The following is a 13,983-nucleotide window of genomic DNA, read 5'->3' as shown; positions in this document are numbered from 1 at the left end:
ATCAGCATGGTGGAACAGGGACATCATTTGACCCAACCAGCAAGTGTTTTGATCACGTACACAGATCAGTTACTTTGAGGCAAAGTGCACCGGTTCTGGATCATACCCCCGCAGTAACTGAATCAGCCCCCTAATGGATGTCCAAATAATGTTTGCATATGGAGGCCACTGCCTGGGGGATCAGACAGCATTTCAATTATCCCTCTATGGATAACTTATGGCTTATGATCATCATCGAGGCAGCTATACCACAAAGCAGAATTATATAGTCACATACTGATGTAGCGACAAACTTTCAGTTTATATATGTGCCACTATAAATGTATGCCTCATATATAGCTCACCACAAGACGACCAGCAACCAGTCGAATCATCATATGTATTTGCTGCACTTGAGGTTCTATTGATCAACATATCAATGTGCTCCGAAGTTTCAAGTTGATTTTGAATGGAATATGGTTTTGTTTGTGTAATCAAATCCCTGAATGGAGTTTACTCATTTTTAACACAGAGTAGTAGAGAGTTATTCTGTTTTTTTTTGTCATGCATCCTCCCTGCCACCATGTGGACAAAGCACATGTCTTCATTGATTTATTGCTGGTCAAGCATCTTCTATCCAACAAAAAAGTTTAGATATTGACTTAGATGTACTGTAAAATTAGAGATATCGCTATGAACAAATAAATAAATTAACTGATAACATCTCATTCAAACTGATTACATGAACTTTGGGGTATGTACATTACTTATACAAACTATTCATACAAATTGATCCAATACATTGTATATACAAATCGATTACATTGTAAATACACTGTTTACACAGTGTAGTTAAATCCATAGTTTCTTATAAGTCTAAATATCACACTGGCACAACACCACTAAAATACTTTTATGAATAGTGTGTGTAAGACTTTTTACCTTAAGTTACTTGAGCAATCAACATGAACAAAATTTAGGAAATGTTTTGTTTTGGACTTGTTTCAAAATCTCAGCATATCACTGATCACATTCATGATTTGTGTGTGTGTGTGTGTGTGTGTGTGTGTGTGTATGTGTGTGTATATATATATATTTTTCATTGTTGCTGTTGTTGTTATTGTATTGTCACAGCCAAATACTCCCTTTCCCCAGAATTCTGATGGACTTTCTCTCTCTCTCTCTCTCTCTCTCTCTCTCTCTCTCTCTCTCTCTATGTATGTATAAATGTGTCAGGTTTTGTGAGACAGTGTGAAACTTATCTGTTTATCATTTGAGAATTAACATTAAATTTCTTTTCATTCATACAACATCATCATTTCGATTAATCATTTTCTCATTGTATTAATGCAAGTTGAAAATAATAATAAATATTAATAATGTCTCTTATTATTTCAAACAGAACACATGTTAATTTACTGATGTCATGAACTGGAACCGTGTAATGAGAGGCATATTGACTCAGCATTACTCTGATGGAGACATGCAGAAGAGGATTATCATTGATTAGGGTTTCTCTGGCCATACAAATGATGACAATGATTGTGTAAAGACGATTAAATTTGCATCTAGTCATTAGGATTTAAAGGTTAACTTCTTGTGATTAACATTTCTCATTTCGAAAAACAAAACACAAAACACAACAAACAAGTAGACATTCATTACAAACAGAACCTCTGTAAAACAGAATTAATATTCTTAATTCAATTAAATAAACAGATTAATCAAATCATTGTTTTTAATCTAATTGATGATGGTAACAATGATGATGATGATGATGATGATGATGACTGTTATTGTTATTGCTATTAGTATTAACAATAGTAATAGCAGTAGTGTTAATAAATTCATTGTGGTGCCCGGGGCATGATCCTGACAAGGCTTTTTACAGGTAGTGCTCAAGTTTGTCCACACAGTTCCCCAATCTATTTCCACACTCAGGATAAAGTTCCCTGTCCCGTGCCTTCTCCACTGCCAGCATCCTGTTTGACCACTCAGTTAAAGAGTTGTATATGTGTATTAGAGCCCCACAAGAGCATTGTTTAGGATTAATTCACTCTTCCATAGACTGTTTAGGCAAAGGTGTAGCACTGAGTATCCCATATACCTTAACTGCTGATCTTAGCTTCAAGGACAGAAAGCATGAGGTACATGGCAAATCACATTCCTCCTCAGTGTCTTGGATCAAACAGTCCTGTTTTGCCAAAGACATTGCTGAAAGTTAACAACCCTCTGGAGAATTACAGGGGAAAAGTAAGTGGTTTTCTACCTGACTGAAATAAGTAGTTATTCCATAGCAGAGATGTTTGATGCCATTTAGGTATTTTATTTATCCTTTTTTCTGCTTTTTTTTCCTTACATCCAGAGAGTTAGAAATAATTCTCCCATGTCATAAATCACAGTTTCTGTACCCAATGCCTGTATATAATAAATCCTTCAGTCTGTGTGCTTTTACAAGTGTTGTCTCTATAACCCGCCTGGGGACCTCAGATTCCTGGCCTTTCTGAACATGCAGTGGTCTAATTTGAAAAGCACAGCTTGTAAAAGTTTTAAATTTGGGACAGCTGGACCACAAATAAGTTTGCTTCTTTATAGTGTGGTTAGTTTGATTCTTGTATACCTCCCCTACCTCCCCCTAAATGAACTGTGATATGGAGAACACTATTCAAACTATTCATTTTGACAGTTGTAACCCTGCCTTCTAAGGAAACACAGAGAGAGCCTCATCTCTGGAGGTCAGTCATAATTTTCTTCTTCGTGCTCAAAACATTTTCCTGAATTAGCCTTTGGAGTCATGAGCAAACCCTTATACCAAGGTATGTAAGAGATGAGTAAATAAGGATATAAACAGGTAAATGTTTTGGCAGCTGCATCTAATGGAAGAACAACTGATTTGGTCCAATTTATTTTATATCGTCATGTCTCTCTGAAAATATCAGAAAGTTTCAGGATAGTTGATAACAATGTTTGAATACAGCCGCAAACGGCAATGGCAGGCCCTCACACCTCTGACGAGATATTACCGAACTGACATAACACTACAGTTAAAAAAGTTTGTTTTTTACTAACCCTCCTGTTGGGCATGGCTAATACAATGTAACTGCAAATTTGTTCATGTTGGGGAGACCCACATGCCTACAAAATTTGGTGCATGTAGATGCCAGGCCTGAGACTCAATGTCATGTGGGGGAACTATGGAGTCCCCCGACCACATCCAGGGCCAAACCTCTGTCCCTGAGTAATTGTCAAAAGCACTGATGTGTGTACCAAATTTCGTGAGTTTTCGCCCATGGGAACCACCTCAAAAAAGGCCCAAAAAGACCCAAACAGAGTAATCTTTACAAAAACAACAGGGCCTTGCATCTCCGGTGCATGTGCCCTCTAGTGGACACCAGAGGCGCAGCACCTCCGGAGCTTGGGCCCTAAATATAGGAGAGGAAAAGAAGGAAATCTTCAACATAAAATGACAGATAAAACGTTGACTTGATATGCATCAAAAGACAACTCGTAAAGTTCACTTCTAAGTTTACTACTGTGAGAAAGGTATAGGTGATTTTACTGCACATTTTAATTTGTTCTGGAAAGTTTAACCCTAAGAGCAATCCACTTTGCTATTTTCATTATTCACTCAACCACAGAAAGGTGAGGTAAATTTTAATAAACACAAAACCATACTCTGATGACATGTGGTACCATAAGACAATAAGTTAATTTGCCCCTCATTTCCTCAATTGTCAATTGTCCTTTGTTTTAGAGCTCACCTGTATGTGTGTAGGTGCATTCCCAGTCTTTCCACTCAGAAGTAAAAGCCAAAGCAATCAATTCTCATGCATTCCAGGGTTTCAGTGTGGGGCTGATGTATGAAAACCATGTATATTTTTTGTATTTTAATGTTAAGATGAAAAATTAAGCCAAAAGACATAGCTGAATGTAACAATTCAAATCAATCAACCTATTCCCACAACTCAATTGCAAAAAGGGAATACTTCGGATACACATACAGAGCGTGTTTTCAGGTCTAAAATGCAACTACAAAAGTTGCATGTCACTCTAAATCACCAAATTCACATGCTTCTAATTATTTCATCAAAAACATGAAAAAATAGCAAGCTGGGTGAATGATATCATTTAAAAAAAGTTTCAAGTTTCAAGTTTTATTGTCATTTACTAGATAACAACGTAGACATCATTATCAGCAATGAAATTCTTGAGCTCGGGGCCAGCTCAACTTGCGAAGTGTAAACAGTTAAATAACAATAAGAACAATAAGGTAGGTAGTATAGGGGTACTATAAGGGGGGTATATATATATATATATATATATACACACATGGGCATAAATACAGTGTACAGTACAGTGTTGAGAATATAAATATAAGACATGGAGTAGGTGATAAAGTGTGTAGTGGGATAAAGTGTATAGTGGGCGAACAGTCCTGAGTGGGACAGTCTTAAAGTGCATGTGTAACAGCAACAGTAGTGCAGCAGCATAGACAGTTGTGATGTACACAGTGATGGTAATGGCTTCGGGTAGAGAACAGTGCAATATGAGTCATTAGTGCAATGTGCGGTGGAAATATTTCAAATCTCATTTGTGCTATAACTATCATTCCTGTCATATGTGTAGATGTGTGGTAGACAGCATTAAATAAAACATTGCAGTCTTATCTAATAGAATTCCAGCCTTAAATGTCCTGTAGTCATGGAATGACTTCAGAGCCTGTAAAATTAGTCTAATCATGTTCTTTCGGAAGAGCTGTCAGTAGCCTCCTGATAATACTGTACACGACATCACCAACTGAAACTGAACAAAGACCCAGAACTAATGTAGTGCACCACTGAGCATGAAGGTGAATTATTGAATCTGAACCTTAACATACCCAGCTAAACAACAGTTGTAATGATGACTCCAGGTGAGATTCCATTGGAAGGCTGGTTATCGAAATTTGCTTTTCAAAAAAAAATGAGATTTGACTTTTTTAATGTTAGCTGGATTATAATCATATGTGTTCAGGAATAACTGCAATTTTGGGAGGTATAGCCAAAAAACAGCCGAATGGCTTTTCAGAACGAGAACTTACCAAACACGATGACATCTTCACATAAGCACTATACTGCCCTGATTTTAAAACATTAACAAAGAAACAAGTGGCAGAAAGGAGAACAATCTTCAAACTGGGCATTTATTAAAATCAGCACACAGAATGCACCTGACTAACACGTTCAGAACACAATCATTCTGATTCATATTGCTTAATTTGGTGGAAAACCCTTTTACATCAGTCTAGAACACAGGTTTTGTTTGTTTTCCCCCTTTTTGTAAACTTTTATTATAGTATTACAGCACTAGTCACATAGCAGAATTGTAGGAGCACAAAAAGGAAGACAGAAATAGGAAGAGAGGAAAAGGAGAGAATTCATACTGCAACAAGGAAATTTGGTCAAGTGACATCCTATAGCTGTCACACACTTTACAAACAACACATTACATTTAGAGATGCGTCATGGCAACTAAAGTATTTCACCATGTCAATGTCATTCTTCTGTAAATGCATATTGAAGCTCAAAAAAAAAACAAAAACAAATTAAAAACAAACAAACAAACAAAAACAGGAAAAGCACCTCAAATTAGGTACGTTGTTATGGTGCTATGCTACTCTTAAAAAAATCCTTTTGCTTTTTTGCATAATTGTGATAGTCTGAATAGATATCATCAATAAATTACAACAATGCTAATTAGTGGTGCATTGAAACAAGAGGAAACTGCCTTGGCCAACTTGCTGCTACTTATTACGAAACAACACATACCAACACCTACTGTTTTCCCCAGTTACAGTCTTTCTGTTATATTTGGGACATAGTATTGGTAGAACTGATGGAACCAGTATATTTCACCCCAAATGCAAGACTGAGCACAAAGGCCTAAATCCAAACTGCCAAATCAACAGGGAAATCTGCAATTTAAATGATTCAAACAAAATGAGCGCATCAGATGAGGGCTAGGTCTTCTCATCTACCTGCTAGTGAGGTTAGTTTGGTCAATAACATGATTACGGTAATAATACAAAGCTAGTGAAAAATATTTTGGTCTGTTCATTTCCCTCGGACTTTGAAAGTTTGCATTAAGGCCCAAGTCTAGATTCATATACAATGTCTCAATTCTATTAATATCTGCATTGTGCCATTTATACCAGCTGCAATTTCTAACAACAAAAAATTCATCCAACAAAAAGTGAAAATATAAAATACATAATAAATAAATACATAGTTCACTAATACTGTCGTTTTATAAATATATTTATCAGTTTCATTTGTGCCTGAGAGAATCAAAAGTGAGTTTTAGTGTTAACATCACAAACCATATTCATGCAAACTTCATTTCCAGACATAAGCAGCTCCTCAAGCATTTGAATAAGAGCAACAATAAACATATTTCTTTGATTCTTCTAGAAGACACCGCAAATGAAAAGTAAACACAGGATGGCATTTTTGAATGATGTTTGATGTTTGTAACAGTTTGCCCTGGCTGGACTTCACTGGTTGTTCCTTGTGTGCGTAAACTATTTGGAGAGAAAATGGTGACAGTGTACTTTAACCGCACAATTATTTGATTTATCTCTCCATCTAAACATTCATTCATCCATCCAGGCAGACATACACACAAATCAGGTGAAATAAACTTGAGGAAAAAGTATGACATGCATCCTTTATGTAGTATAGACACAATTTGTTTTTAAATATACTTTTTTTGGTTATTTTAAAATTAGAAGTTATTTTAGTATTCAATAAATTCTTCTAAATCACAGTTATCTTTTTAAGTTCTTTTTATAATTCTATCTAAATCCCATCTCATGTATCACAAAAAAGTTACGAAAAAAAATAGCCTTCCGCAATTTTAAAAATACCATACTGTTTTGTGTTGAGGGGGAAAAAAAAAGTGTTTCAATGCATGCTGATAAGCACTGCAAGAGCCAACGACTGTCAAACCGGCCATGTTAAAGTGACATGTTTCACCTGATGTTGATGGAATACACTGGCCACCTCACAAATGGATTTTTCTCCTTACCTTAAGACAGCTTCACAGACATGGATTTGACAAATTCCTCTAGGCGTGAAACCTAAACTACAAGATGCTTGAAAAGGCTTCCTCACATCTCCACCACACATGTTTGTTTCCAACTATACAGGCTGACAGTTGCATCTTATAGCTATCCACTATCACAGCCAGTGAAATGCATCAAACGCCCATCTATAAAATTGTAATAAGGTAAGATCACGATGCTGTCAAGATACAAAAATGATGGACCTTTTGTTCAACAGAATTAATATAGTTTACTGCCTGATTATAAAATATTTCCTAACTACCAGAGTCACTGCGAGCATAAAGCCTACTCCAACACTAAAAGGGATTTCTGTCTGAGAAAAATCGTTAAAAGTGAAATTTACTTTTAATTGGCTTAGCCTGTCCATTTGTATAGGTTACTGTGCCTCTGTTTTTTTTAAGACAGACAAAAAAAAAAAATCCATTCAGATGTGAGATCACACAAAAAGTCTTTCACAGACTGCACTCAAGTCTTGTACAAACCCCTCTATCTTATGTTTCCCATAATCAGTGGACCTCCTCTCCAAACTGCAAGGGCAGTAGGATCTGAGACTTTGATGAGGGAACCTTTAGCAAGCACAGTCCTGGTGGCTGCGTTGAGGCTGATCTGAGAGCTGTGGCCCTTGTTTGGCTCCTGTCACAGCAGGGTCAGCATCAAGACTTTCTGACATTTTCTCACAGATGATATCCACCAACCGCTCAAATGTCTGCCTCACGTTGATGTTGTCCTTAGCGCTAGTTTCAAAGAACTCAAAGCCTGAACAGAAGTGATTAAAGTCAGCAAAAACCTACATCAGATGTCAGTAAGCTTTACATATGCCATTTGTGTAAATACAGCGTTTACAAATTCAGTTATTTACATACAATATTGTTTTCTTTTGGAGGGATTTTGGAGAAACAAGATATGCATCTGTTCATATGTATTAGTATTACGTATTTACTAATAGTTATTAATACTATTCCAATACACTGAAAGTAATCCTGCATCAGAAATATTCTACTGTTAACAGAGAAAACAGAGATGTGTTAAAGAAAAAAGAAAACTGTTGCTTAGATCCTACGACAGACAAAAGAGAAATTTGAAATGATCCTCGACACGGTGTAAGAAACAAAAGGTGTAAGGAGAGACATAACTCACCCAACTGCTCGGACAGCTGTCTTCCCCTCTCTGCAGCTACGACCCTCTCATCTTCCATATCACATTTATTTCCCACCAACAGCACCTGGGCATTGTCCCAGGAATACGTCTTGATCTGCGTGGACCTGCATGTAGAAACGTAAAACATTTTACTATTAAACAAAAATGGGTTTTTTTTCATGTTTAGAAACACGCATTCAGTTACATTTGTTTAAGTCTGAATTTTATTTCACGGTTGAGTTTTATGGCATAACTGAACATTTGAATGTGTAGGTTAAAGAGGCTGCCCAATCCCCGGTCATAGTAGAAATGGAAAACAAATTACCTTTCTCTCTTTTTTTTTTTTTTTTCAACTCCAAATGTAGAGTTACCAATTCCCTGCACTATCACATATCTCTACTATGGCACAGCACCTTTGTCAGTCTGGGATGGGAAAGACTGGCATATGCTCCCTCTGGAACATGAGCAGTCAGCTGGCTGCTACTTTTCACCCATCCAGTTTTACAAACGTCTCCATGGAAACAGGACATCTGTGGACGCCCAAGTTATTTCCTGTACATTCACTTACAACTCCATAGGTTCCCCACGGACACTAAGAGTTGCTAAAGCATGGTGATGGGGAGACTGTGATCTGTTGCATTCTTTGAGATGCCTACACTAGTCATCTCCATTACTGGGATCACAGGTTCAAAACACAGTGTTCTCAGCAATAGTATACAACAAAGCTAATAAACTAAAACGTTAAATGTGAATTTACCAGTCCTGAACAGCATTGAAAGAGTCCTCGTTCGTGATGTCATACATGAGGATGAACCCCATGGCTCCTCTGTAGTAAGCAGTGGTGATAGTCCTGTATCGCTCCTGACCAGCTGTGTCCTGAAACACAGATATACACAAACAATCCTGACTCATATACTTCTCACTCGTAACTGCTGAGACTTTTTGCACCTGTGCAGATGTCATACAGGCTGCACTCCTAATAGTTTAACACCCTGCACATGTAGTTTCAGAGCAACCCTGCAACCCAAACATAAGACTAAGCACTGCACATATATGCTGAGAATGCTGGTCGCATAATAAGAGTTGTAACAGTTTTCTCACCCATATCTGGAGTTTTATCCTCTTGTCATTCCTGTAAATTGTCTTCACTTTGAAGTCAATGCCCACAGTACTGACGAAAGCTGGCGTGAAGGAATCGTCTGCATAGCGGAACAGGAAACTCGTTTTTCCCACACTGCTATTTCCAATGATCAAGATCTTGAACATGTAGTCAAAGTTCTGTTCTGCTGAGTCCTTCTGTCCATAACGTGAATCTGTAGCCGACGCCATCTTTAAAGGAAACAACACCTTTTAGACTTTCTAGTAATAAGTCTTGATTTATAGTTCACAAAGTACAACGTAGTCTGAAGAAAGTGCAAACACTGGGGAGTCTGCAGGTAAGAACCAAAGTGAATGAGAGTCTGAATGAAAGCAGTCATTTTCTATGCAATGCTGTTGAAGAAGGTTTGTTAAATGGGGGTCAGGAGAGCGCTTACTTCACTGTTGGTATCTGGGCAGAACCCAGAGTAATTCACTCGGTGGTTTCCATACAGTTTTTGTACCTTTTGGGCAAAGCAAGGTCAGTACAAAACATCCGAATGCCTATGCTTACACTGTCCCTTTGGCGCATTGTCTGTCTGAAACTCAAGAGCTTTTAGACACATTTTGTACACAATGAGATTTAGGCTAATAATATTAAAAATTTCAGTCATCAAAGACATCTCATGAACAGAAATGTCAAGCAGTGGATCAAACTAGTGAATTAAGAAAGTAAATATGAACTACTGAGGATAGAGCAGTCTGGGAAGAACTGTCCTGTCTCAAGAACTGTTTGACTTTGACCACTGATACACTGTTAGATCATATAAAGAGAAAATAGGTTCCACATTTTGAATGGCTTCCCTGTTTCCATACACTTAAATCGCCTCGTTTTCTTAGACTGTAGAGCGCTAATTACATTGTAACGAATTCGGAACCGAGAGCTGTAAACTTAAGACATGAAGCTTCTTGCAAGGTTTTATACCGATCAATTAAACTCGTCCAGCCCATCCATGTAGGACAGGCCAGGAACAGCTTTGGAATTAGCTTCTAAATTTAGACTATGACTTTTTACTCGGCCGTTAAATCTGATTTCCATACATTTTGATAATGGAAATTGCTCGAAGTAGGCTATCACCGTAGAAGGACTATATCCTACATCGTCAGGGATTTCGAAGGTCTTGTGCTGGCTGAACCATATGCTTTAGGGCGGATGAACAGCACACTCTAAGAGCATGGCGATGTCTATGCCACAGCTTGGTTACAGTCGGGCAAGAAAGCCTCTAGCTAATTCGTTGCAGGATGAAGAGGGGGCGGGTAGCTAATCTCCTTGACAGTAGAACAACCGTAAACTGCTTGTTCTCAAATTGTTTCTGAAATGTCACACGTCCCCAGTGTTCTCGCAAAAACAAAGAAACAAAAACATCCACAACAATTTGCACAATACTCAAGCCAGGGCAGAAATACTGTCACCAGGCAAGAGAAGCATACCGTGAGGTTAAGCTAACAATTAACGCAGAGCGAATAAACTGGTGTGCTCCCTGTTGCCCTGCGCGAGAATTATCTCTGTATTCAACTGAAATATACAGTAGTTAAATGCTCCAGTTGTCTGAGGTCTATAGCCCAGGGAGTTTCCATCGCTTCTTCTCATTGACGTAAAGGACCATTCTCTCTCTCGTCTGTATGTCCCTTGTTCGAAAATCAGTTTGACGTGTTCTAAACCAGCACGGTGGGATACCAAGAGCTCAAATTAGTGATCTAGCATCGATTTAAAGAGCTGAATGTTGTGCGTCTTTGGTATTTGCAAGGTAGCGACAAATATTTTCCTCAATGTTAATCACTGGGCTCATGACACTAGCTTCGCTCATTTTAATCAGAGCGATCTCAGGGTAAATCATGAATAAAAATTTACCAAGGGAAAGGACAGCTAGCATAACGACCGTATGTTTGTGAAACGCTAACATTAGGTCTGTGAAGCATCCTATGTCAGGTGAAGGTTATTCCTCTCCGTTTTATAACGAAAGGGTGCTCTCCACCTCTTGTCACACAAATGATCTTATATAAAGTAATTGTCTTTAAAATGGTTCTTACCGTTGAAAGGTTTATCTCTATAACAGTTCTGATGTGGCTGCAGTCTAAGCACCTGCAGGAGCTCTTTCGTCACTTGATTGACAGTCAGACGCAGGGCGGGTTCACTGTGGTCTCTCGCTGAGTGACATCTCCAAGAACGAATGGAAATCATCTGCCGGTTTTAAGGCATATTTGTTCAATATGCAGGTGTTAAGACACGTGCCATGCGTGCGTAAACACGGCGTCAGAGATACATTGTTCAACATTTTTTGCGTGCTGTTTAAATTGAATTTACATGTGCGTCAGAATATTTGTTCGCAAATCTCACACACCCTTCGGGTAACTGACATTTTCTCCGGTAAAATCTCAAAGCAGTATTGTTTAAATACAAATTCAGAACTTTAAAAATATATCAGCTCACATCAAGGTCCATCCTAAACATTCTTAAAGTTAAGACATTCATGCCGAACCAAAATCCTGCAGGTATCCAACAGGTAGTTGCATGTGAAACATGTTTGTACAGAGCCGTTGAATGGAAATAACTAATGGTAAAATTTTTCGTGACTTCCCTGTGCTATTTTGTACTACGACTGATGGTTATTTTCACTTTAACCATTACTGTATGCATATCCCTAAATCTTTACCAGTAGGTTACATCTGGTGATGCTGTAGTCAGAGAACGCTGATTTTTTTTCCAATTCCCAAATCAATATTCAGCACAAAAGAACTGAGATTCTTCTCTTTATTGGCATTAAGAACAGGACAACAAATGACAGTAAAAGAAGTTACAGAGCTGTAGTGGTAAACAGTTTGGTTGGGATTGTCAAAACTTCAGAGGAATCCAGAACATAACAGTGACAATGTTTTAAAGCAAATCTGAGCCTCAGATGAAATTTATATCTGCCCATTTTGTCTTACATTAAATTTGGCCTTAAAAGGCAAATGTCTACAGTCAGTGAAATCCATGGCTAATGGTTTAAATCAGTCCCTATTTGAAAGGAACACACAGATCTGTCACCATTAGAGGATGTTAGACTTTGCTTTTAAAAAAGAATAGACACAAATGGCAGATGATGAAGACATTTACAAAGCTTAAAAACAAGTTTACAAAACTTTTTTTTTTTTTTTACTGAGCTTGATGGTGACAAAAAATGTCAACTGTATTTGCTTTACAATCAGTTTTAGGTACAGACCTATTTGTACTAAAAGTTTGACAAAAGTGATTCATATAAGAAACTGTAGAGTAAATAAACCTTTTCATTCTCAAATGTTCCACAGCTTTGAAGCAGCTATGTCACTGAATTTGAATAAAACTAAAAATCAGACTGGTGCTCAGTGGTGTATTAGCAACATTGCAGTCACTGATGGAAATTAGCCAGGGGCAAAATGGAAATTACAGTATGCATCTGTCATGCTTGCTTGGCACTTGTTTTGTCATTGGCTATGTCCCTGTGAAGAGCAGAATATCGATCTATCACCAAAAGGAGAGGAGAAAAAAGGTCTGGTGTAGAAAACTGCCTTTGGTGTTCTGCTTTTGACCATTTAAGTTATGCATGAACTATGTGTCTCACAATTATGATACCTCTAAAAAAAAACAAAAAACCTTTTTCTCATAACCTTGCTCTTAACTTTTTACAACCAGTATAACTGGAAAGATGGTCAAATGTGTTTCAATATATGCAGTGTGACCAGCACAGGAACTAAAATCTGAAAACGCATACGAAAAAGCACACACATACGCACGCACACGCTGTTACAACAAAGATTTTTTTTTTTAAGGATGTTGAACAGTTCTCAGGTGTTTAACACAGTCTGTGTCAGTCCAGGTTTCCACACAGCAGATAGCATGGATTAAAGGGTATGTACAAATGCTGGTTATCCTGCTTTTAATGGCACCGCTTTAGTCATCCTTTAGTAACAATTGGCTCCAGCCCTTTCTGATTGAGTGGATTTTGGCAATGAATAAACATCTTAAGTGCTACATACGGAAACAGACCAGGACATGATGGCAAAGAGACAGCACATAGCAGTGCCAAGACAGAAGCTCTCCTATCTTTAACATTATAATAGAAAATTAAGCAATAAATATTAAAAATAATAAGAATACCATACATTATACTAGCAGTCTTAAAAACAAGGGTGTGTCTCAGTTAAGTAACTTTTAGTTACCCATCTCCAGACAGCAAAGCGCAGTCCATGCAATGTAATGTGTTGCGTTGTATGGTGCTCAGGCATCATGGCATGAATTCCACTATGTAGCACTAGGTGGCGCCAGATACATATTCAAAAAAATCACAATCATGGTATTCACCATAAACTCTTACAGCAATGTGAGGAAGACAGCTGCTACTAAACGTACTGGAGAGCTGTTTGCTACATGTAAGCAGTCTTTTGTTCACATCCTGAGGTGGTTGTGTTATGTCAGTATAGGTCAGTATAGTGTTACTTCTCATTCAGGTGCACAGCTATTTTAAATACCCTCAGCTGTGTTATTTTCTTGTAGTGCACGTAAATTTCAGATTAAAAAAAAAAAAACACATATAACTCCCACGTATCAGTCAGTATTCTGATGACTGGTATAAAATCCTTTAGATTAATGTGATTATTATTCTAATCGT

General features: G+C 37.7%; 1 protein-coding gene across 1 annotated transcript; it reads right to left on the bottom strand.

The window, feature by feature from the left end:
* Window positions 1-7,649: 7,649 nt before the first annotated feature.
* On the bottom strand, window positions 7,650-9,550 carry rab3aa (RAB3A, member RAS oncogene family, a). The gene is made up of 4 exons (XM_030775852.1): window positions 9,320-9,550; window positions 8,976-9,094; window positions 8,219-8,343; window positions 7,650-7,837 (listed from the first exon to the last, which is right to left on the bottom strand). Exons 1-4 carry the CDS (start codon window positions 9,545-9,547, stop codon window positions 7,650-7,652), a joined length of 660 nt encoding a protein of 219 aa, XP_030631712.1. The 5' UTR covers window positions 9,548-9,550.
* Window positions 9,551-13,983: the final 4,433 nt, after the last annotated feature.

Source organism: Chanos chanos, chromosome 5, assembly GCF_902362185.1.
Source record: "Chanos chanos chromosome 5, fChaCha1.1, whole genome shotgun sequence".
In the NCBI taxonomy this organism is placed as follows: Eukaryota; Metazoa; Chordata; class Actinopteri; order Gonorynchiformes; family Chanidae; genus Chanos; species Chanos chanos.
The sequence above is the reverse complement of the archived record's forward strand: the minus strand, read 5'-3'. Positions and strand labels throughout refer to the sequence as shown.